This window comes from Barbus barbus (genome assembly GCF_936440315.1).
Source record: "Barbus barbus genome assembly, chromosome: 45".
In the NCBI taxonomy this organism is placed as follows: domain Eukaryota; kingdom Metazoa; phylum Chordata; class Actinopteri; order Cypriniformes; family Cyprinidae; genus Barbus; species Barbus barbus.
The window spans coordinates 14,315,317-14,339,595 of record NC_136723.1 but is presented as its reverse complement, the minus strand read 5'-3'; the positions used below and the strand labels follow the sequence as shown (position 1 = coordinate 14,339,595).

General features: G+C 39.5%; 1 protein-coding gene across 2 annotated transcripts; it reads right to left on the bottom strand.

The window, feature by feature from the left end:
• Nucleotides 1-12,303: 12,303 nt before the first annotated feature.
• On the bottom strand, nt 12,304-22,758 carry LOC306864035 (protein mono-ADP-ribosyltransferase PARP14-like). 2 transcript variants are annotated; one of them, XM_079407722.1, is made up of 18 exons: nt 22,135-22,758; nt 20,263-20,381; nt 19,920-19,950; nt 19,467-19,670; nt 18,918-19,151; nt 16,607-18,801; nt 16,379-16,537; nt 15,952-16,188; nt 15,562-15,771; nt 15,359-15,464; nt 15,104-15,253; nt 14,961-15,023; nt 14,681-14,863; nt 14,351-14,557; nt 13,645-14,250; nt 13,390-13,538; nt 13,100-13,274; nt 12,304-13,010 (listed from the first exon to the last, which is right to left on the bottom strand). In XM_079407722.1, the coding sequence occupies exons 1-18, from the start codon at nt 22,310-22,312 to the stop codon at nt 12,730-12,732; spliced, it is 5,487 nt and encodes a 1,828-aa protein (XP_079263848.1). In that variant the 5' UTR covers nt 22,313-22,758; the 3' UTR covers nt 12,304-12,729. The 2 variants fall into 2 exon arrangements, with proteins under 2 accessions (XP_079263848.1, XP_079263847.1); XM_079407721.1 differs by having other exon boundaries at nt 16,379-18,801.
• Nucleotides 22,759-24,279: the final 1,521 nt, after the last annotated feature.

Below are 24,279 nucleotides of genomic sequence, written 5' to 3'. Positions count from 1 at the left end.
GACACTGTCAAATTTGTTGCAAATAATCAAGACTGATGGTCAAAGAGATGGCCATCACGTGTTCCACGATTGTATTCACAAGCTTCCTTAGACTGACTTCTCCCCCACATAGAAGACAGTCCAACCCAACATTCCTTTGTCTAAAGATCATGCCTTCGTTCTCCTTAGAACTGCACAAAGACTTTCTTCTCCATATGCACATAAAATCATCCTAAAAGGACATTTTTATGTTGTACCCACATATCATGTTTTAATCAAATAATATGTATGTCTTTTTAATCATTATTGAATAGTTAAAGATAAATATTTCATGTTTAGTATGTATGAGTTTGAAAATTCATGCTGTGAATGTTTCTTCCAATCAATTCTTTGTCAAATGCATCATAGTCTTATTATGAAATCATGTTCAAAAAGGTATACTTTGCCAAAGCCTGTAAAGTTTGGACCTCTAACTGAACAGATAACAAGTTGATTTATAATTTGGTAGGAGAAACAAAGCAATACCCCAAGCAAGGACAGTATCTAATTGGTCAAGACATCCAGATGGGATGTGTCCAGAAGTGAGTTTAAAACTGTTGTCCCTCCTTCTTTCTTTCTCTTTTTACTCTCTTTTGTTCTCTCTTTTACGCCTCTCGTCCCTCTCACCGCGTGCTGCTCTTTGAGCGTGCTCTGGCCCACGTGCCATAATGAGAAAACTGAGAGCTGATAAAAAAATGTAAAACTAAGAGCTGATAAAAAAATGTAAAAACTGTAACTTGAATGCAATGTAAGTCGCTTTGGATAAAAGCGTCTGCTAAATGCATAAATGTAAATGTAAATGTATGAGAAGGAAAACAACTTAGTCTCGTTACATCCTTTTATTTTTATTCTTTTACTTTAGTTCTTTTCTTTCCGTGGAGTTTTGTGCGTTAATGTAAGTTTGATACAAAGTCCAGCTTCGACTGCACTCGCTTTAAACTTCCAGCAGACCCAAGACGTCACTTCAAAGACTACTGAACTTCCAGCCAATCAGACACTTCGGGGAACCCCCTGTCTGCAATGAGGACACAACCCCGTTACACAGGCAAAGCAAGCAACACACCTCCAGGTTCTAACAGGTTCTAATTGGTGTAGTTAATATAAATTTTAGCCTCATTGAGAAACTCAAAGCGAGGGTTAAATAAGTGATTGATGGTTGTTCAGGTCTATGCAATAGCACATATTGCTGTAAACTTGGGATTTCACATTTCCATTCTCTTAAACTCATCCTTTCCTTACTTTCTCTCTTTCTGCAACGTGTGAATGTGTGAATGATGTGTTCATGTGTTAGATTAGTTTATGTTTTAGGTTTATATAAATAAAATCTGATTTACATTGAAAAGAGAAGTATCTTGTGTTTTCTGCTCACAAGTTAATGTCTTAATCTGTCGATTTCGTTACTGTGCTATTTAATAGTGTTTTCACTATATTTGGGATTTTAATATCCAGTGCAGAGTTTGTCATACGGCTCGTTCAGTGAATCGCTGTAACACTGATTCTGTTCAAATCCCTATAAAATCATAAATGATTCCCTTTGAGCTAAATTAAACTATTTCTTTAAATTACGTATTAATATTATATGTAATACCCTTACACAGGGGTTCCGGTGTTATGAAACTTTCAGTTTCTGAGATTTTTAGATTTTGTGGGGAGGCATACATGAATATTCATAAGTATCCCAGACATAAGGGAAAGTGTGTGACCTAAAACTGGGTATTTTAATTCAGGTTAGTTTAGCCTGTGTCACCTCAACCAGTGATCTATGTTATAGATCACATTTAGTATATTATTTCAAAAAGGTAACAGAGTTACACAAACTTATGCCTGTTTACATTTATAATGTTTTATTAACATGCATGTTATGTACAGTCCACGACTGAATGACAAGTATTACATTTGTGTACTGTTAAGATACAACAGAGCAACCTGAAACTGAATCTACATTAATTTCAGTTTGTTGACATCCTACTTATGAAAGATACTGGAAGCCTTGCACATTCAATTTACAAATTGCTGTGCACTTTCAACATTAGGTGGATCAGTTGCAAAAAAATATTATGCCCACAGACATGTGTTTGCATGTAAGACTTAACATAGAGTCTTCATTTTCTCCCAACGTCTAAGCCACTGAGGACGTAGTGGATTACTTTTTTTTTTAAGGTAATGCACTCCAAAATCTACTTAAATATGTTTATGTCTACGCAAATCATTTCACTCTAAACTGCTTTGTGAATATCATGTCATTATAATGCATAGCTAACATTTTAACCATATTTGTGTGCTGTAGCATCTGGACCAATCAGACACACAATTATTTGTGATACTTGACAAAAAAAAAAAACCCTCACACCCGTTACCCAACCAACTAGCCAACTATGAGGGTCTATGGACACTTCCTCCAAAATGCGACTTACACCTCAAAAAGGCAGAACAAGTCCATGGTTACCATGGTAACCAGGACAACTCAGCCAGATCAGATAAAATTTACGACCTAAAAGTATGTAGATAGAATCTTCCTACAACTAAATTCTCTCTAAAACAGACACATACTGCTATAGGAAATGACTACTTTCATTAATTCATAGACAATTTTTTCTATTACCTTCCCATCATGCATATCCCCAGGTCACTGTGTGTGATTACTAACTTGTTATGATAGATCACAAGTTAATATAACCTCACCTATACCATGTTTGGTATCTATGAATTCACCTTCTGATGATCTAAATTAGAGTATATATTACATGTTGATACCTAAGCAACATATTAGTGTTCTAAGAATCTTTAGTAGTTTTTGCATCAACACTCAATGGAATTACATATGCAAATTACCATGCTCGAAGACAAAGAGTCGTAAACTTTCCCTCCAAAAGTGTAGATCTCCATTGGTTCTTCAACCCCCTCAGACCTCGACAGAACTTAAAGGAATAGTTCACCCAAAAATGATAATTTGATGTGTATCTGCTTACCACAAGGTCATCCAAGATGTAGGTAACTTTTTTTCTTCAGTAGAATACAAAGAAAGATTTTTAACTCAAACCGTCGCAGTCTGTCAGTCATATAATGGCAGTCAATGGGACTCACGGATTTGAGAGAAAAAAAAAAAAAAAAAACATAGACAAAATCTAATTAAACCCTGTGGCTCGTGACGATACATTGAGGTCTAAAGACAAGAAACGATCGGTCTGTGCAAGAAACTGAACAGTATTTTCATAATTTTTTACCTCTGATCCACCGCTCTGTCCAACTGTCCTGAGCGTGGTCACAACAGCTGGCGCGTGACGTGTCTTCTTCTTGCTTTACGCCAGATCGCAGACTTATAAGTGCCTATCTACTGACCGAAAGTGGCTTTACCACCACATATCTCTCAAATGGACCACTGACACTTTATCTACAATCTCAATTAGGAGTGTCAATGATCCATTTGAGAGATAGGTGGCGGTAATGCCACTTTCGGTCAGTAGAGTATTTGGTGTCAGAACTGGAAAAGCTGCCAATTTATCAGAATTTGATAAAAGACAAATTGTGATGGCACACTGCCTAAGGACTTCGATCTTGGAAATGGTGTGCCTTGTGGGTTGTTCACATGCTGCTATAGTGAGTACGTATAAAAAAATGGTGCACGGATGACCAAATGAAGAACTCATCCTGCCGTGTGTCGTCTGCAGCTCACTGATGCCAGAGAGGAGCAGAGACTATTACTGGGCCACTGTGCGACAAATCACTACTAGCTACAACTGTGGTAATGTGTCACACCAAACAGCTCATTGCAGCCTTCTACGTATGGGCTTCTCCGTAGCTGATACCCATGCTAACTGCCTGCCATCGCTAGCAATGCATGAAAAAGGGCACAAGATCATTGAGATTCGACCATAGATGATTGGAAGAAAGTGGCATGGTCTAACGAATAAAGATTCCTGGTGCATCACGTTGACACCTGAGCACAGATACGTCAATTACCAGCAGAGACTATGGCACCTGGATGGACTGTTGGGTAGACACAGGCTGATTGGTGCAGTGTTATGCTGTGGCAATGTTTTCTTGTGAAACTTTAGACCACATTATCCCAATAACACAATCCCTGATAGCTGTCAGATATCTGAACCAAGAGCATCTATTCATGGCAATTGTGTTCCTTGCTGGCAATGACCATTACCAACAGGATAATGTGCCATGCCACACTACCAGAATTAAGGAGTGGTTCAAGAAACATGATGGTAAATTTTTGTTAATGCCTTGGCCTCCAAATTCGCCCAACATGAACTCAATCGAAAAGTGCGTTTGCGCTATATCACCACCACCCCGCAATGTACGGAACTATTTGTTGATATTATGGTTACAGATACCCCAGGGGGGGTATTCCAAAAAGCAGGTTATTTGACATACCCGGGTATGTTTGAGGATATGAGAGCGGATAACCTCAGCTTTCAGTTCCAAAATCGGAGGTTATTGGAGCAGGTTATGTTCCAGGGTTAGTTCACTTCATGCGTGATCTACTGATGAGCCTTCAGTAGGCGTGACACATAGGGCACAACATTATATAATATTACAATATGTAATATAGCCTATTATACACTCACCTAAAGGATTATTAGGAACACCTGTTCAATTTCTCATTAATGCAATTATCTAATCAACCAATCACATGGCAGTTGCTTCAATGCATTTAGGGGTGTGGTCCTGGTCAAGACAATCTCCTGAACTCCAAACTGAATGTCAGAATGGGAAAGAAAGGGGATTTAAGCAATTTTGAGCGTGGCATGGTTGTTGGTGCCAGACGGGCCGGTCTGAGTATTTCACAATCTGTTCAGTTACTGGGATTTTCACGCACAACCATTTCTAGGGTTTACAAAGAATGGTGTGAAAAGGGAAAAACATCCAGTATGCGGCAGTCCTGTGGGCGAAAATGCCTTGTTGATGCTAGAGGTCAGAGGAGAATGGGCCGACTTATTCAAGCTGATAGAAGAGCAACTTTGACTGAAATAACCACTCGTTAAAACCGAGGTATGCAGCAAATTTCAAGTTTCTCGTTTGGCTCTGTTCGAAGGCGGTCGCATTTTTCTTCCCTCCCTCCCTCCTGAACTTCCCTGCTTGCTCTCTTGTATTGTCCTGTCCTCTTAAGAGACTCTCGCTGCACTATTTACAAAACTGAAATTATGGATCTGATCAACTGGTCTCTAAATGCAATTGACACCATCTTCTCGACTAGGAAAGCGGGATCTGGAGAACCGGAATGTCCCGCTGGGACGTTTGCTGCTGGCTACACGATGGACGCATGGGAGAGATGGCGGGTCGTGTGTCTGGCGGCTCTCTCCGTGGAGGACATTGAAGACATCTTCTTATTCGGAACAATGATAACTGGGTTTCTGCTATTTGGATTAGGCGTTGCCCTAAATTATCAGAAAATTAAGGAGACGGGACTGGCTATCCAAAACCTCTCACGGCTGCCCGTCATGAAAAATTGACGGACATGGAGATCAGAATGGACAATGAGAATAGCTGTGAAACTGGAAGACAGCTGTTCGCACTAAGACAAAACAATCTTATCTCTTTCCGGCTTCCCACAACAGAACGGCTTGGCAAGGCCGCTCTGGTATCAACTCTCCGGTGAATACTGTAGGGAGACGCTCTTTCTTCCATTCCCTCCTCCCAAAAACACCTTGTTATTGTCGGGTGCTTGTGCTCTGTCCAAGGTCGTTTCCATGGCAATTGCTATGTCGCATCACAACCTGCGAACTGTGTCGACTGGTTTGGAGTGCTGGCGAGACGGATTTCAAGGCATACGAACTCACACGAACTTACACATACACACACTCACACACCTCCCTACCCCCATCCCACGCCTTCGTCGCTTCATCCTGTCAGGTGTTAACGGGTCCGTGGGTTTGCGCTGTAATGGCTGCTGGCCGGATGGCTGTTTCGTCTGAACTAGGATTACTATGCAAGTTATGTTCCTGTGTTGACTGTGCTTTATGCTGAGGTTTTTTTGTTTGTTCTCACACTGCACTCTCTTCCAAGGACGTAGTGTGAGGACACTTTTTTTCTCCTCTCTTTCCTCATGTCATGCTGTATTTCTTCTTCTCTATTGCATTTCGTTGCCTTGTACCTACATGTGCAATGACAATAAATTGAATCCAATCCAATCCAAAGCATTTGTGAAGCCACAACACGCACAACCTTGAGGCGGATGGGCTACAACAGCAGAAGACCCCACCGGGCATGCTAAACATGTAAACGACCATTGAACAAAAAAGAAGAAAGAAACAGCATGGCACGCTTTTTCTGTCGCTGTGTTGAGAATGTCTTGAGTCTTAACCAGGAACATACTCTGTCTTGAATGTGATTTTGGAACCACATACCCAGAGTAAGCAAGGTTTGGGGTTAATCAACTTAACGTTCGTTGTTTAGTTGACGGTAAGTTAACCGTGCTTTCTGGTAGTGATGGGTCTTTCTTGAACGATTCGTTCATTTTGAACGAATCTTTAATGTGACTCGGGAAGAACGAGTCGTCTCGGGGAGTGATTCGTTCAGTCGCGCATGCACATTGCACAGCATTCTCGGGTTTGAGTCGTTCGTTCATCACGTGACAGCCCCATACGCTTATCCAATGCAGCCTGAGCCGGAAAGAGAATTGATTAGTTCGTCTATCGAGTCTCGGGTTTGAGTCATTCGTTCATCACGTGACAGCCCCACGTGCAGGAATCGCGGTCCTGCTGGCGAAGGACGCGATAGAGCCGGTCCCTCCAGCCGAGATGAAGTCAGGGTTTTACAGCCCTTACTTCATCGTACCCAAGAAAGGTGCTGGGTTACGACCAATCTTGGACCTGCACATCCTGAACAGGGCCCTTCACAAGCTCCCGTTCAGGATGTTGATGTAGAAACGCATCTTTCAATGCGTCCATCCTTTCGATTGGTTTGCAGCGATCAACCTGAAGGTCCCCCCCTTCGGGATATCCCTGTCGCCTCGTGTCTTCTCCTTGGTCGTGGAGGCAGCCCTTGTTCCATTAACGGAAGCAGGCGTTCGCATTCGCAACTACCTCGACAACTGGCTCATATTGGCCCAGTCTCGAGCACAGTTGTGCGAACACAGGGACACGGTGCTCAGCCACCTCAGCCGGTTGATCCAGTGGGGACATAATTACTGATTATAATGACTTATACTGTCTTTTTACGCATCACATTGCATCGTGCTACGTAAACATTACCATGTCTGCATTTGTGATCGGAGAAACAAACAACAAGCACTACTCTACACTGCTCAAAACTCGCGTTTAAATAATCAGTAGCAGAAACGTACTTACAGGCTGTGAGTCAGAAGCGTCAGACTGTCCTTGCAAAGTTGGAATTGCCCCACTTTATAGATACAGCCTTTGTGCAAGCCAGCATTGTAGGCTACTCTTCCAGGTTCAGGAAATAGTCCTCTGTAAAATGCGCTGCACAGTGCACACACTCTAATATTTGGGTTGACTGTTCTGGAGCAGTGTTCGAAATACAACTTAACCACTGATTTCTAGTCGTGTCCTCTTTTGGAAGCCGAAACAAAGTACTTTCGCTTTCACAACGAAACACAGCGTCTCCAGGACATGGCGCCGGCGGTAGCAACAATACTACAGCGACAATAAAAATTGTGCCGCCTTTCGTTGCGTATTCGTTTGGGCAGTGTTATGCAAATCTTCCCACACCGTGACGAAAACATGTGGGGGCGTGTTTGAATGAGCCATTTTAGGGGGCCGTGGCAGAGTCTTTTATACAGAACTTTTATAAAGAATATCTCTTTGGTTTTGAGACTTTAGTCTTTGCAACTTCAGGGATCTTATCTATGCACAAACAGCTTGTAACTCTCCAAAGAGAAAGGAAAACTTGAAATCGCATCATATGACCCTTTTAACCTGAATTGTTTTCTATTTTGTATTTAATAAATCCATTGATTTGAAATCCCTTTGACTACTGTACATTTTTGACAATATAGACATTAGTTATGTGGTGACTGCATCCATTTCAGATGTATAATAACTGTTTTTCCCAAAGACTTAAGTTATAGTAGCTGAAAAGTATTTAAAGTGAAACAGATGTATTGTTGTAGATTAATAGTGCGGGCCCTGTGTGGGCCTAATGAGGTCTTCCTGGTGGCTAAGTGAGGGCTGCCCGTGCAGGACCAGCGCTAAGGGACCAATGTTTTACCAATGAGCAAAGTCTCAGAGGTCCTGCGCTGGCAGCCAGCTGGGGGCCCTTAGGCTAGCCCTAAGTGGGTCCGTAAAGGGCCAGTGCAGGCTTGTTTGCAGAGTAAATAATCGGAATGGCACCACACACAATAGAGGATTTTTGGACAAAAAAAAAATATTTGCAATAAGCTTGGAATCAGGCCATGCCCCCTGGTCATTAAGGGGTGCAAATCGGTCATACATCTCCAAGTGTGTGGCTAGCCTTAGTCATTTCCCATAAAACTTGGCAAATCAGTGGTAGACAGAAATCAAAAGATCACTGAAGTGCCTTCTGCTCCATTCATCCTGGTGCCTTAAGTTTGATCTTTCCTGGCCATAAATTTGAGGCAACATCAATCTCCACATGATGTACTACTAGTCATAATGATTTCATGAGAGTTCATATAACATTTTATTTTCAGGTAAGAATGCATCATGCCAATTACATAATTAAATAATTTGAAGCCCATTCAGAAATTACAATGCAATTGTGAATCACATGGCGTGGCCTACAACCTTTTACCTTAGTATTTCAAACACCTACAGCAAAGCAATCATGTGTTTTAAAGAATAAATTCAATTAGTCTGTGTGCACATGTAGTAGCACAAACAACTATAAAGGGAAATGTATGAGTACAATGTGTTTTACACAATTGCACATTTAAAAATAAAAATAAATGCATAACAGAGAGCAGGGAAGCACACAGCAGTATGTGAGAGTTCCAGCGTAGAGCTCCAGAGACTCACAGACACAGACACAGGGGGTGGGGGTTGGATACACGATGTTAATAGGCCTATATTATATAGGCTATTAATTGCACAGTGTGAGATTCATTGGTCCTCACAGAACTTTGTGAGATCGCGATGAACAAAGAGTGACAGCTTTATTGGTTATGAGCACTCTTTGCGAGCTTTCTAAGCAATCCATTTAAAATGTAGAACTTTGTTTTTGGCCCACACACACGTTGCAAAGTTTTGGGAATGACATCTGCATATTTATGCGGGATTCGCTCTCGAAGTAGCAGCATATTGATAGCAATAGAATGGACAAAATATGTGAAAATGTGCATTAAGAGAGCACCCCCACTTATTTCAGAAGCAGCCTTAGTGATTATTTCTGGAACCTGGTTGATATGCTTCTATAACTATATACAAAAACAACAAAATACAAATGTACTACATAAAATAATTTAATAAATGCATATTTACAATTTAAGCACTTAACTAAAATAAGTATTAATAAAATTAATAACTAGAGAAGGCTAACTATATTCAGCTTGCTTCCATTTAGTGAGAAAAGCCTACTCTTCACTTGAATTAGAAAAAAAAAGCTTTTCTGGTCTTCAGTGATGCGAGGATAACGTTTGAGCATACACACAATATCTGAGTGAGACCAGAGCCAATTCATAAAAGAACAATGTAGATTTAAAAGCACACGTCCAGTTTTGTGCGAGTGAAGGAAATCCGCTTGCGAGTGGAGAGATTCGTGCTCGTGCATTACGTGATCGCGTAACATTATGCGCTCTCGACATCTATCATTTTAGATCACGCTAAAATGCCTAAAATTAATAAAGAAGAGAAGAAAGCGGCCCTATAGGCAGCTGCCTACACATGCCAAGATACGCCAGATGCAGTTAGAAATTAACTAAAAACAAGCCTATGGCAAGACATCTGGTAGGGGGGGCACCTGGGGTGGCCAACCAAATTTCAGGGGGGGCCGGTTCCACCCCTGGCCACCACACGTCCCTGTATGTGGGGGATTTCTGGTTACAGAATCCCAAGATGTTTTGTCATTTCACTTTTATATCCAGACCAGAACAAATAAATCTTACAATCTAAGTTATAAAACCATAAAAGACCTTTTGGTTTGTTAGGATCTCGTGACCCAAGGGCCACACCTGGCTGGAGAAGGGAAAACATTGTCACAAGAGAGCCTGAGGAGGACACACCCCCTCAGCAGCAGAACAGAATTTTTCAATCTTTTTCATAATATAAGTGACTCCTGTGAAATTGAGACTATTTTAGAAACCGCACGGAGACCTTTAGAACGATACTAAACATGAAGGAGAAAACAACAGATTCACAAGATACATCATACCTTCTCCAGATTATTTTTATTGTTTTGTGCGAGTTCCTGAGGCTTGGTTTCATGGAGAGATCATTTCAGGTCTTACACATTCAAAAAAGTAAAGCAGAGTATGCCAACAGTGGACCCCACAGTAGAAAAGATGTACATTAAAAGTCATGGATGTCTCTCCATAAAGTAACTTAAATTTTATGACAAATTGAAGAAGCATGATGTCTGCTTTATTTATTTCCTCAGGGGAGATAGACTCCTTTAAAGAGAGGAAGAAAGCTGAGACCAGTAAACTCAGATGTTTCAAATACCAACAATAAAGCACACAATCAAGACACTGTAAATAAAAAATAAATAAATAAAAACAACTAAGCTCTTCATCCTGATGGCTTCCAACATCTGATCTTCTCACGTGGGTAAAGAAATGTGAAGGCTGAATGTTTCTGATGTGATTTTCTATTACCAGTGAAGTGTCTGGTCTACCAATGTAATAGGGCTGGTTGTGGTTGCTACTTTGAATTTGATCAATTTAATTTATCTGACTGGCCTACCTTCAACTAAGCCTTCCTGCACGTCTCTCATCGTACACTTTGAGTCTCTGTCATCATGCCCTGAGGCTGACTAAGTGCACTTAACCTGACTTTCAACTAAATGTTGGGATGAAGACAGAAACCACGCCCATACTTTTTTCAGGACAAGTCTGTTTCATGTCATTCATCTTTGTGTGGCTACATATGTAAAATCCATAAACAAAGAGAAGAAGGTTTGACTATTAAAGCATATCCCCTTCGGTCAGGGGTAGCGCTAGGGGTGGGCTAAGGGGTCTGAAGCCCCAAATGTTTTCAGTAAAGCCTTGAATGTTTTTATTACTGCCTTGTATGCATCATTACTGAATTTTCATGCCATTAAAATCATTTCTATAAGGACCCCAGATTTGCTCGCTAATAAATAATGGATTTGTAAGCATTGTCTGCAACACTATTTACTTAATCTCCAGCGAAGGGCCTCTGCACACACACAAAAAGATCATCACCTCATCACCGCCGCCGTTTAAATGCCGAGCGCACCTCTCCTCGGGAGACTGGTCTCTTCCCCGTGCATGCACGCTGGTGTCCTCGCGGGTCCAGGAAGGGAGCGTCGAGAAGGAAGACTGCCGCACCCGTGACGGCTGACGGGCCAGGATGCCGGGCCGTCTAATCCCCCAGAAGCGCCGGGGGCCAAGGAGTAGGACGAAGCCGCTCGAGAGAAGCCGTCACCACTCGCTCCCGGACCCGAGAGGGGAGCGCGTGCAGCCACCGGACTCCGCCCCTTCCCCGGACCCTTCCTTTGCGAACACTGCCCTCCTTCACTAACCCCGCAGCACGACGAGGACACCAGATCCCCTGTTTATTTTGGACACTTTTTCCCCTCGGTCACTATTTTGTTTATTATTGTTTAATAAAAACCTCTCCGAGGCCTGACGCCACGCCCACTGTGTCTGTCGCTTGCTCCTCCCGCCACTATATCTATATATATATATATATATATATATATATATATATATATATATATATATATATATATATAAAATCATACTGCTCTTTCAAGGACACATACGCATTTAGAGCAATTAAACGAACGATTTGGTAGCACAGTTGTGGCAGAATTTTCCTCATGTCAGGGCAACAATTCATGAATTCAATAAACAAAATGTCACATTTGTATATAAACCAATGTAACATTTAAACATCCAGTGTATTCGGAAACATGGATGTCTCTGAGCTAAGCCCCAGATATTAACTGTTAATAGCTCTGAAAGCTTGTAAACAGAACTAATGGGCAATACTGGCTCATTCAAAAATACAAATTTGTTTATATTATGTCTTTCTTTTAGGTGGGAGTGCATTTTGACATCATTAGAGATAAATAGTGATGATCGCTCTAATAAACCAATCACCTCGTAAAACTTAAATATCAATCCATGCTGAAGAGCTGAGCTGACTGACATAATCACCAAAACAATACTTGTACAATTACAGTTTTTTTATTTTAAAAATAAAAAGTTTATTTATTAAATACCTTTCACACAAACACAAATCTAAAAAATTTAATTCTAACAGTTAACTGCAACATTATAGAGATGTAGTGTAATTAGTAACATAAAATTTGGTTTATTTGAAATGATTAAAGTAGGTTTCAAAGAATGTTTTATTTGCTAAATGGCATTTCAGTCAAAAGACTTTTGTTAAATTTAATGTAGTCTTTCATCCCCTGTAAAGCATAAATGCTTAGCTTGAACCACTTTTTATTTATTTATTTTTTGTAGGCTTTTACTCAATGTTAAATTAGCAGGATAAAAACAAACAATTGCTGATTAACCCTATAAGGTTAGAAGAGAACCAATTAAAATATCAACAAAAACACTAGCTGACAGAAATTGAGATCTCATAATCATTACTGGAAGGTGATTAGGTATTCTGGGTAAGCTTGTACATCGTTGAAGATCACAAACATGGTTGGGTTATTCATATTATTAGTCACACTGTTATAGAGATCAGCACTACTGGAGCTCTTCGCAGGGGGAACAGGAAGACCTTGTTTTCCTTGTGTGAAATCTCCAACAAGCACCCTGGCGAGGTACATGCGTTTGCGTCCTTTGATATCAGGTTTAGAGTAGCCTTGGGCTGAGTAATTTGGGTCTACTGCAAAATATGTACCATTCCCATACATGGCTCCTAAAAACAGAACAAGAGTAATACATTATTGATTTAAAAGACAAATGGATGCAAGCACAAATAAAGTTTAAACTGAATTTGATTGATACCATGCATGCCAGCGAAGCTGCGATTGAAGCCCTGATTGTTGATCTGATCTGTCTTATCAGGGCTAGTGCCATGGAAAAGACGCTTTTCATTTTTTGTGTGTTTGTTTTTGTCTTCCAGTTCCTCCTTTTTGATCATGTAGTTTTTCCAAAGTGCACTGTTTTGGACCCTTTCAATCTAAAGACAAATACAAATTTACAAAACAGCATTACACCATTGTACTAAATTTAGACAACAGAACTTTTTAAAACTATAAAATACACATTACTCCTCCCTCCCAGTATTGTCTTACTTTAATGATACTGTTACTGGATAGTCCGGTGCTTGTGAACTCCTTCTCCACATCTGCATATTCCTTTGAGCTTGCTGTGAGTTTTACAAGAACAACCAGCTGTCCTTTCATGCCCTCCCAGTGTGAAGGCAAAGATCTTTGAGCTGCAACTGTGAACAAAAATATGACCCCAAAGTAATAATTGATGGCCTTCTAATAGACATTTATATCCAGCTAACGACAAACTGTTGTTTTATATTACTAAAATCATCTCACCTTCCAGATCTACTCTGTTCAGCTCAATCCTCAGACTCCCTTTAGTTGCCACTTTGCGAACTAAATCGGCTTCATATTCATCATTGTTAATCTTGATTTTCACTAAAGGCTGTTTCTTCTGAAAGGTCTGTTCCAGCTCATAATTGGTCAGTATATCAAAATTTGTGATGCTCTGTGCATTTTCCTGATATTGCCACTTAACCATACTGCTAATTAAAAAAGCCTCAAGCCTTCGGGTTTCATTCCTTTCCACCTTTCTGATCATGTCTCGAATACGTCTCTCTGCAGTGTGAACGTCTCTTGTCAGACCCTCCAGTGTGATGACAGAGTCTTGGCCTTTCTTCTCAAGCCGGACACTGACTGTGAGCTCCCTCTGCATGGCGTTCAGAATTTCTCCATCCTCCCTGGTGAAATGAGTAATGGCTGGATCACGGATTGGGACGGTCATATGCTCCTGTAATATCATACTGTTGATCATGTCCTTGGCTTCACTCAGGTCCTCTGGTGTCTCCCCGCACAGTTGAAACACAGCTGGCTCAATTACTTCACCAACAACTACAAACTCTTCATTTGTAGGAGAGTCTGAACTTCCCAACCAAAAGAAGTCTGCAGATTTTATAGAAAGAAAAGAGGGATCAATTATTGTTTAGTAAATGTACAGTATTCACATAAATAGATGTTAAGAGCATTATATTTCTTTACTGACCTTTAATTTTGGTAAGAAGACCTTTATCCTCCTCTATTTTCTCACCAGATCTTCTGATCATGCTTTGGTGAAAGTCTGCCACCATGTTCGTCTGGAATATAAGAAACTTCACAAGCCGTACATGCACTGGTTTCTTTTTCTTTACAAAACCAACAGCTGCATCAACCATTGCATCTGCAACATCAGCTGGATTTGCACCTCCCTGACCTAAAGGGTTAGAGACATATTTACCCAAAAATGTAAAATACAAATAAATAAATAAACAAACAAATACATCAATATACTGCAACCACTAGGTGTAGGAAAGTAAGAATGCACAAAGCGTCTCACCAGTGCCAAGAGCTGGGAAGGCAATAGAAGTAATCTGGCATGCCTCACATAATTTCAGAACAGAAAAAACAACATCCTTAATGTCAGATGGACTATTGCGTCCAATAACATGGATGATGTTTCCACATGGAAGCAGCCCGGCTGAAGTCACAATCTCTGTTTGCTGTATATTTGATGATCCCACTATTGGAAAAACATGTTTACCTATAGCATTTTAAGCTTAATAGATCTCTGTTTCAATATAAATTAGAAGAAACAGCTGATTTGAAAGTATACAAACCCATCTGTAAACATTCTTGTTCAACTTGCACTCCAGCAGCATCTAAAATGGCCTTGGACACTCCTAGATTACAAATAAAAAGTGGCACTTCCATTGTTATTCTCTTTGAATGTGAAATCAATTGTATGTAAAGTTGTATTGACCTGCTTTCAGAGAAAATGTCTGATTTGAGGAGTTGACAATGGCATCAGTTTTTTCTTTAGTTATGTCTCCTGAAGAAACCTCCAGAGTCACTTGACCCAGCTGCATAGTGTGCACCCCAAGAGAGGGAGAGGAGACTTTGCCAATGACCACTAATTATAAGAAAATAATATATTCATAATAATGTTCAATATGTTTTCTGTGACAACAGATAAAAAAAAAATTAGTGTGATGGACTTCAGATAAGAAAGTGTTACCAGAGGTCTGAGCTGATTTGGCAAAAATATTTTTAGGTATGAGATGTCGATGTGCTCCTTTTGTGACGGGACCCTGAATCCCATGTCTAAAGATGCTAGCAAAACACTAATAGATAAAGCACAGAAATATACAAGATAACATTAACATGAGCAACTACTGTATGTCAGAATATCTAAATTCAATCTAAATTTCTTTCACTCACCTCTACACTCTCCTTGTCAGAAGGGTGTACAATCACATTTACCTCTTGAAGGTTTGTGAAATTAAATTTCTGGACTTCTGTCAGCATGATTCGGGCCACCAGATCTTTAGGAAAGCCAAGATTCCCAGTCCCTATAGCTGGGAAGGAGATTGAAGCCATTCCTTGCGTTTCTGCTGTTCTCATGCAATCTCTAATGATCTGAATGAGTACCTTTTAAAATGTAGATAAATATTTCTATTATCTATTATTTTTTAAGAAAGTACCATCTAAATACGTAGGTTACATATGGGACACATTTGCATTATCCAATTTAAATTCAACATAAAAATGATTGAGCGAAAAACAAGGATACATTTGATAAAGGTTGATTAAATGTACAGTATGCCTCACCTTATCTGCTGAGTTTTGTCCACCATGCCAAAAAGGGCAAACAACATGGAAGACCTTGGAACATTTCAGATTATAACCATCTGTGATGAGCATTTCACCATAATTCACACTGTTTGAGCGAGCAGCTCTGGTGATTTCTGACTGGAGCTGATGACCAGCAGTCTGTAGGAGTGCTTTGGAGACGGCACCTTTACTGAGGTCCAAGTCCTCCGATATAGTGTTTACAATGACATCGGCCTGCAGAAGAAACAAATGTACACTTGTAAAGGGAGAGGAATTTCCCAAGTATAAAATCTTAAGAAGGGTTGTTTCTCAAGTAGATCTTCTTTTTAGGACTCTTTTTACTGGCATTCAGTCAAAAAAAAAAAAAAAAAAAAAAAACTCTATGTTTATGTTTCTACAATAACAAGATCTTAGATTCACTTACACTCGCATCCTGGATGTTCCCTTTGCTCAGAATGATTTGTAGTCCCTCTTGTGTAGTTTTGGTCTCAAGAACACTCAAGCCTTTAGATTTATCTGATCTGCCACCATAGCTTGAAGTTTCTCTTCTCCAGTGTGCTTCGTGTTCAAAGTCTCTATTACCACAGACTTTGACAACTTCAAACTCTTGGTTTATTTGACCATATTTTCCACGGCCATTTCCACGATAGCCTTGTCCATAGTCACTATGCCCATTGGGTTTGGCTTGAGGGGAAGTCATTTTGGGGTTATAAGCAGCAAACTCCTTTCTGACAGCTTGAGTCATGGCTTTCACAGTGTCACCATTATTGTCAACCAAGTGAATTTCAGTTAATGTGCTACTGGAGCCTCTGTGGTTATGAAATTCGATGTACTCACACACCTCCTTAGCGATCGATTCAGTGCAAAGGCCAAGAGGACAACCAAATACCCCTGAGCTAATAACTGGAATTGCAATGGAGGAACAGTTTTTGCTTGATGCCTGGTTCAGACTTTCCCTCACAGCAAGTCTCAGGCGTTGCTCAGTGGTACGTCTGTCTGAATCGGTGAAGCGAGGTCCAACAGCGTGCACTACATATTTACAGGGAAGACGACCAGCATCAGTGATAATAGCTTCTCCAGGCTTCAGAGGCCCATTTTCTTTTGTGTGTTGGTCACAGGTTTGCTGCAGACTTGGTCCAGCAGCTTGGAGAAGTGCTAAAGCTAATCCACCAATGTGCTTCAGATCTTCATTAGCAGCATTGACCACAGCATCAAGCTTGATCTTGCAAATGTCTGCCTTCCTGACAGTAACAGTTACTCCACCTGGAAATCGAACCGCACAAGATACTTGGCCAATATCTTCAAAACTTCCTTCAGTAAGTTCATCTCTCTCCTCTTCCAGCATATCATCTTCCTGAAGAACCACCACAAATCCTTTTTCCTTCAACAGCATTAAAAGCATCATTTTACCCTGCTCCAAGAAGTACTTCTTTGCGCCTGCCTTTTTAATTATTAGTGTGTCCATGTAGAAACCATCTGCCAAACTTTTAAAGAAGGTCAGAGCTGGCTGGACAAATGTACGCTCTCCTGACAGTTTGATCCAGGGTCTCTTTGAATCAAAACTGACTTTCACCTCATCAGACTTAATAAAATTCTGCCAGTGTTGTGATTTTCTGACTTTTATGAATTCAACCGCGGCATGTGATTTGACACGAACGGTTTCTTGAATTCTACTGTGTTTCTCAATGAAACATCCTAAGTTCTCACTGACCTCCATCACTGGTTCTCTGAATCCAGTCACCATTACTTTGTCTCTGTCTTTAGATAAATGTGTAATCACAGATGTCTTTTTGGAAGTATTGAACAATTCTTTCAATTGTTTTTTGAGATCCTTCCACTCTGGCATTTGAAGGACACCTTGATCTTCTACAATGAGGTCTTTAGTTGTGAGAACTGTATTTATCCTCTTCTCTGCCACAGAAAGTGCACTTTCTGTGCTGCCAATCACAACAACATCTCCATTTTCGATTGTGTAGACAGCAGTTATTCCATGAGCTATAAAGATATCTCTAGACATTTCATCACAATCCACTGATCTCAGGAAGTCCAGGATTGAATGGTTAATCTGTAAGTGCTTCTGTTTCATATTTATTTTCTTCTCAAGGAACCAATTCTTGAAAATTAGAATTTCTGTATGAAGACCTGATAAATCTAATCTTTTCATTTTTTTGTTGTAGTCAATGTGCAGGTCTGGAGAAACAGCCTTAGCACTTTTCAGGCCATCTTGTTCAAGCAGAGAGTACATGGCAGGAGAAATTTCCATGTACTCTGTCACACTGTTCTTCTCTCTTTCTATTTGATTTGTTGCTCTCTCTAAAATGTTCTCCAGTATGGACTTCAGTCCAATTATCTCATGGGTCATTCCTGCCAGTGTCATCACCTCTTTAGAGGCATCCAGATCTATGAAAACCTGATCTTTCACTAATTCCTTAACATCACTCTCCACTTTAGACCACAAGGCAGGTGACACAGGCCACTCAGATGTTGTGTAGATTGAGAAGATTTTATTAAAGGCATCAATGGCATTCTTACTCCAGCCATCAATGTGTCTTCTGGTAACTCCTTTCTGTTCCAGTAATGCTGGATCAGGACTGAGCAAAATTTCAGGTTTATCCATGTTTATTTGGCAGAAGTGTGAGCTCATCTGGTCTTTAATAGAGGAAATCTGCTCTTTCTTGAGGATGAACTCCCTGATGGCAGGAAGTACACTGACTGTAATAGGTTCAGGCAGCTTCAGATGTGGCCTGTTTCCACCATACAAGATTGTATCCAGTGATTTAAAGTAGGGATATATCTTGACTGGAACATCACAGATGTTATTCTCTTGCTTCAAAATTATCTCTTTGGCTGAAAAGAATGAAAGATGTAGGCAAAATGAATCAATGCATTGATGATGACAAGTTTTACTTAGTCTAGTCTTAACTGTAATAGCAAAGGCTATCAGCAACAGCAAATGTATTTACTTTCTTCCTCCTTAAAAATAATAATGGCTGCTTGTTCTGATGGAATTGTGATAACTTCCTTTACTGGACCACCGCATTTCTCAAAATATAGTTCAAGCAGCATCTTGTTGTTGTTGGCCTCAGCTGGAAGATCCTCCACTCGCACACATGTGCTTCTCTCCAGTGCACGGGCGCTCAGATTATACTGCTTGAACTTTCCATGTGTCCTGCTCTCCTCAAGGAACTTTTCTGCAGCTGTTAAGTAAAATGTTTTTCAAAATTAAATTTTACTGAAAGTGCCAAACACATTTAATCAAGCCATAAAAACAACATACAAGTATGTATACAAGCAAAATATTAAAGGTATTATGTTAAAAACACAAATAATAATAATTTCAGCCATATAAACTCAAATACAATACTTTCCCAAGTCCAAAAAAGACCATCACGTAAACCCCAAGTGTTATGTTATCAAGATTAAGCTAAATTAATTTAAATAAAAAAAACGACAAAGTAAAATGTTTAAATTATGATACAAAATATAAATGTATACTTTATAGGATTACTTACCACTGGGATTTTTAAAGGTTACAACTGCTTTTCTTAATTCTGATATTAATTCCATGCTAAAGTCATTTTCAGAAAGACTGCTGATGTTCTCCACCAAAAGAGTCAAAACATTTAGTTTAACATCCTCTGAAAGGTTCTCCAGGACCACAGCACCTGACTCTTGAGGCTTCTTTACATCCACATCAGTCTGAGAGGCACTTTGATCTTTAGGCAAAATAAAAGTTACATATTTATTAAATCTCTATGCTAAATATTTTTTTGTACAAAGTCAGCTAGCAGTGTCAGATACATTTAACAAACGAAATCTTTTGTATCAATTATGAACTACATAACTTATATCTTTACCATCAAAAATTAATGTTAATTAGTACTTCCGCAAATAACATTAAAAAACTTAACCAATAAAGATTACATGTAAGCAGCCAGAGACCAAAGTTCAGATGATTTACTTACTTGGTTCCTGATATCCACATGCCTGCTCCGTCTGAAATCACACAAACGTAAAGCATTTACAATTATGTAAACGGAGAACTAAACAAGTATGTTTAGTTAACTGGTCTCTCTACTCCAGCCTTTTCAACAATATAGAGAAATGATAACCATCTTCTTAGAGAAACTCTAAAATTCAAATATATCGCAACCGTAAAGCTGTATTAATATTTTTATGATAGACCTTTCTGCTCATTTATAGTGACTTCATCCAATCTAAAGGGTTTGATTTACAGAGCCACTCATCTGAGGTTTGATGTAAAAGCATTGTGGTCCTAATTCTGCATTTTGTAATAAGTCCACTCACTTGTTGTCCAGTGCTGTCTGCTTGTTCCTCTTCATCGCTGGGTTTGTACACTTTCAACTTGATTTTCTGATTGTCAATCCTAATAATGTGTTCTGCCTTTGAGAGCACGCTATCTTGAACTTAAACACAAACAATCAGACTTAGTCAAATAAATCATAACACTTAGAAATCTTCACAGTAAGCTATACTGCACAGTATATTATGTTTTACGTGATATTAGCAAATGTGATTATAATGTGATGATTAACAATGATGTGACAATGGCCTATATTATAGTTTTGAAAATGTTTTCCTCGTTTCCTCATAGACAAGTATTAACTTACACTGTAATATAAGTTAATTTACTCTAACACTGAATATATCAGTAAAGGAATGCCGCAGTGAATTAAAGAAAACATTTTTATGTGGGTAAATCTATAGGTATATTTGCTTTGAAAAGTATTACACGTTTGAACATGCACTGCAAAAACAGATGTGTCAAAAAACAACACACATGGTTGTGTTAACAGCATTCTGACACATGTTGTGTAGGATTTTAACACACAATGTGTAATTTAAAAAAAAATGCCTTTGGACAGACTGACACAATAAATGTGTTATCTCCTGGGCGGGCAGTTGTTGTTTATGGAAATAAAAACAATACATATATTTTATAAGGTAGCACATAAAAAGCTCTCAAATGAACAAAAATCATTAATAAAATAAATATACAATATTGTGACGAGCGTCCCGAAGGATCATCAGCGTCGCCCTGGACACAAGCGAGGAACACCTGCACATCCTCATCACAGGCTGATCGGTCACAGCTGTGGCTCATCAGGCGGCGGCTAGATAAGCCACGCAAGCCCCACACACAGGGAGAGGACTCCATGAGACCAAGCACTAACTCGCCATCTCATTTCTCCCACAGACAGCAGCGTGTGACCGACCAGATTTTTGAAAATTGCTGCGTTATCACGGACATTGACATGGTCAAATGTCACACGTTCTGTTTAAAGACTTATGGCCCCATCTGCTTTCCATAAAAGTGTGGCCTCTGCTTAATCGTTGACATGGTTTTCATGGTGCACAAACTAAAATTAAGTTAAACTGGAAGGGTATTGCTTGGTAAACAAATATTGATTATAACTGTTCAGTGATTTCAGGACAAAGATACAACAGAGAGACGCCACAAGTGCTTTCTTAAGAGAAGTGCTGACATATGGAAACAGACACACGAAGAAGCTCCTTAAAACTATGCATTTTCCCCCACAATAGTATATTTCTCCTATATATCAATATGCATCTGTTACAAAATTACATTTAAATATATTACATATTACAAATATTTAACAAGTCTTTAACATCTAAATAAATTGAGGGCCACTGTATGATAAATATTAAATGAATAGGCTACGTAAACAAATCTTACATATTTTTTGTATATGTGTACATTTTTATTATATTGTACTAAGTAAATGTATTTTTAAATATCTATATCAAAAATATATTATTTTTGTCACACTTTATTTTAATGTGTCCTTGTTACAGTGATTGCTGTAACATGTAAAACAACAGGTAGGCTTCTGTTATAGTAACAATGTAACAAGGACAAATTAAAATACTGTGTTATCACTGTTTTCATCTTATTATTAAATTTTTTTTTTAATATAAGGGCTTGTTTCTTATTGTAGCCTTAATAAAATCTGGCATTGTTTTGTCACGTATGTTTACATGTGTCTAACTTTGCCACTGGTCCGCTGGCCTTGTTAGCTGGTTATGACAGGTCAATTTGAATGCTAAAACTTTGTATTTGAGCCCGAAATTACCTTCGGTGTCTGGAAAGCTCGATAACAAAAACTTTGTCAACATGCTTTTGTGTTCAGCACTTACTGTCAGACGATTTGAACAGAATCGTAGCGGAGTTGCTTCCATCATTATATTGCACGACGCAGTCTCCTCCTTGAGATTTCTTCTTACTCTGGAAATAAATCTGAAGTTTATTTTTCACACTTTTAGCGTGTTCAGGTCCCCAGTCTCCCTCTACAATGATGGGATAATATTCGTCCATCGCGATCCTTCTGATCAACTGGGGAAGAACTTGCGAGTCAAGAGTTTATAGCTGATCACGCCCTAACGTTCACTTTCGTTTCTGCATAAATGTTTCCAGAAACTGAGAGTGTGGTCTGTTTTTTTTTTTTTTTTTTTTTTTTTTTTTTTTTTTTAACTCAGACACGATAGCAGTGCGATTATTTATATAAACGTTGACCCAAAACAGCTGATAAACACACAGTAGTGAAGGCCTAAAACAAAATAATTATATTCCGCACTTGTAGCTCAACCCGTTCTCATCAATCTGCGTATAAATATCACGGCTTTACACTTTCCAATTGCGTGTAGTGCATACGCCAAAAGCCAATTTTGCGTGCATATGATACGCCCATCCTTTCCATGAACTTCTGTGGACTCGGAGAGCAGATGCGTCCAAACACCACGCTCATCTTCAGCTGCAGTGACGTCACCGGCGAGGCTCGGTTCACCTGATGCGCGTGCACCTTCAAACAGGTAAGGGTATCAATCTTTTCCTTTTTAATGAGATCATTATTTTAATTATGTCAGTGTTTCTGCTTTGCACGGCTTGTGCTAAAATGGAAGCGTATGCATTCAAATTAGTTGGTGGAACAGTGCCTACAGCTGCTAACGTTAGCCTACCATTGACATTAGCCTAAGCTAACTTCTATTATATATAGACCTGCTGCCGTTTGAAATAAATAAATAAAACCGTTGTGATATGGGTCTTCAGCTTTTAGACGTGGCTGATGACTGCACTACAAATCAGCCAATCCAGTATCGCGTTATGACCATGCAAAAAGTCCACACATTTACCATATTTTTACCATAGTAACTGTTTCTCTACCGTGTCATGTGTAGTCAATGCACAGTAATTCAACATATTTACCATGCTTCTCCCACCATAACTGCAGTTTTACTATGGTATTTGTAGGTATGGTAACCACAACAATTTTGGTGATTTTACCATAACTGTGTTTATACTGTTTACTCTTTTTATTTAAAGAACAGTAACACAGCTTCTACCAATGTTTTTACTGCATATTTGTTGTTAAAGCACAATAACACAACTCTTAAAATAACCGTAGTTTTACTTTGGTATTTGTAGTAGCAGTAATTGTACTTAAGAAATTATAAATCAATATTTTTTTCTGTCTTGCAGGTAATCTGTCTTTCTGTCTTCCATGTGCTCCCCCTGTCCTACCTCCTTGTTACCACGCCCCCTTGTTTAGTCCTCGTTGGTCTGAGTGTTGTCACCTGTTCCTCATGTTCTCCTGTCCCTTTATATTGTTCTCCCTTTCTCTCGTTTTGCCAGTTCATTGTGCTATGTCAGTGTTTGCTTGCGCTGTCTTACCAGTCCTGTGATAATGCTTATTCCCTACCTAGTTGTTTGTAGATTTTGTCTCTTGTCTCGTCTCATCCTGTGGATTAGGCAACCGGTCCCCTCCCTGGGTCTGCCACGCTGCTAGGCCTGTGATGAGCGTGTGACATCACTAGTGTGGAGTGTCTGGCCACTGCTGCTTAACCTCCGGCTTCCAGCTTTGCTGCCCTCCTGGACTGGACTCTGTGGCCGCTCACCAAGGCTGCCTGTCGTCATTCGTTTCCTGCCTATCGTCTGGACTGTGTTCTCTCCCCTTCTCACCATCTCTTGTCTTGTCAGTTGTTTTGTTAATAAACTGTCAACTCAATCGTGCATTTGAGTCCTCTCTCCTAGAAACCCTGACAACTGCTGAGGCTTCTTGACATTTAACTCTGTTTCAGGGGCACTTTTATCTTGAAGTAAAATAAAAAAATTTAAACAATTCAACATTGTGTATAATTTTGAAACTATGTAAGTGATCTTTACCACTGAACTGAAAAAAATGTGTTGTTACATCAGCAATAACAGTAGGATAATGCAATAAAATTAAGCAGCCACAAACCAATGTCCAGATACTTGGCTCCTGATACCCACATGCCTGTTTCATC

Coding starts and splice junctions, on each gene's coding strand:
- LOC306864035 (XM_079407721.1), bottom strand. CDS start 22,312: ATGGACGAATATTATCCCATCATTGTAGAGGGAGACTGGGGACCTGAA. Junction 19,951..20,262: donor CAGACAGCACTGGACAACAA/GTGAGTGGACTT, acceptor GTGTGATTTCAG/ACGGAGCAGGCATGTGGATA. Junction 14,864..14,960: donor ACAAGAATGTTTACAGATGG/GTTTGTATACTT, acceptor TTTTTCCAATAG/TGGGATCATCAAATATACAG.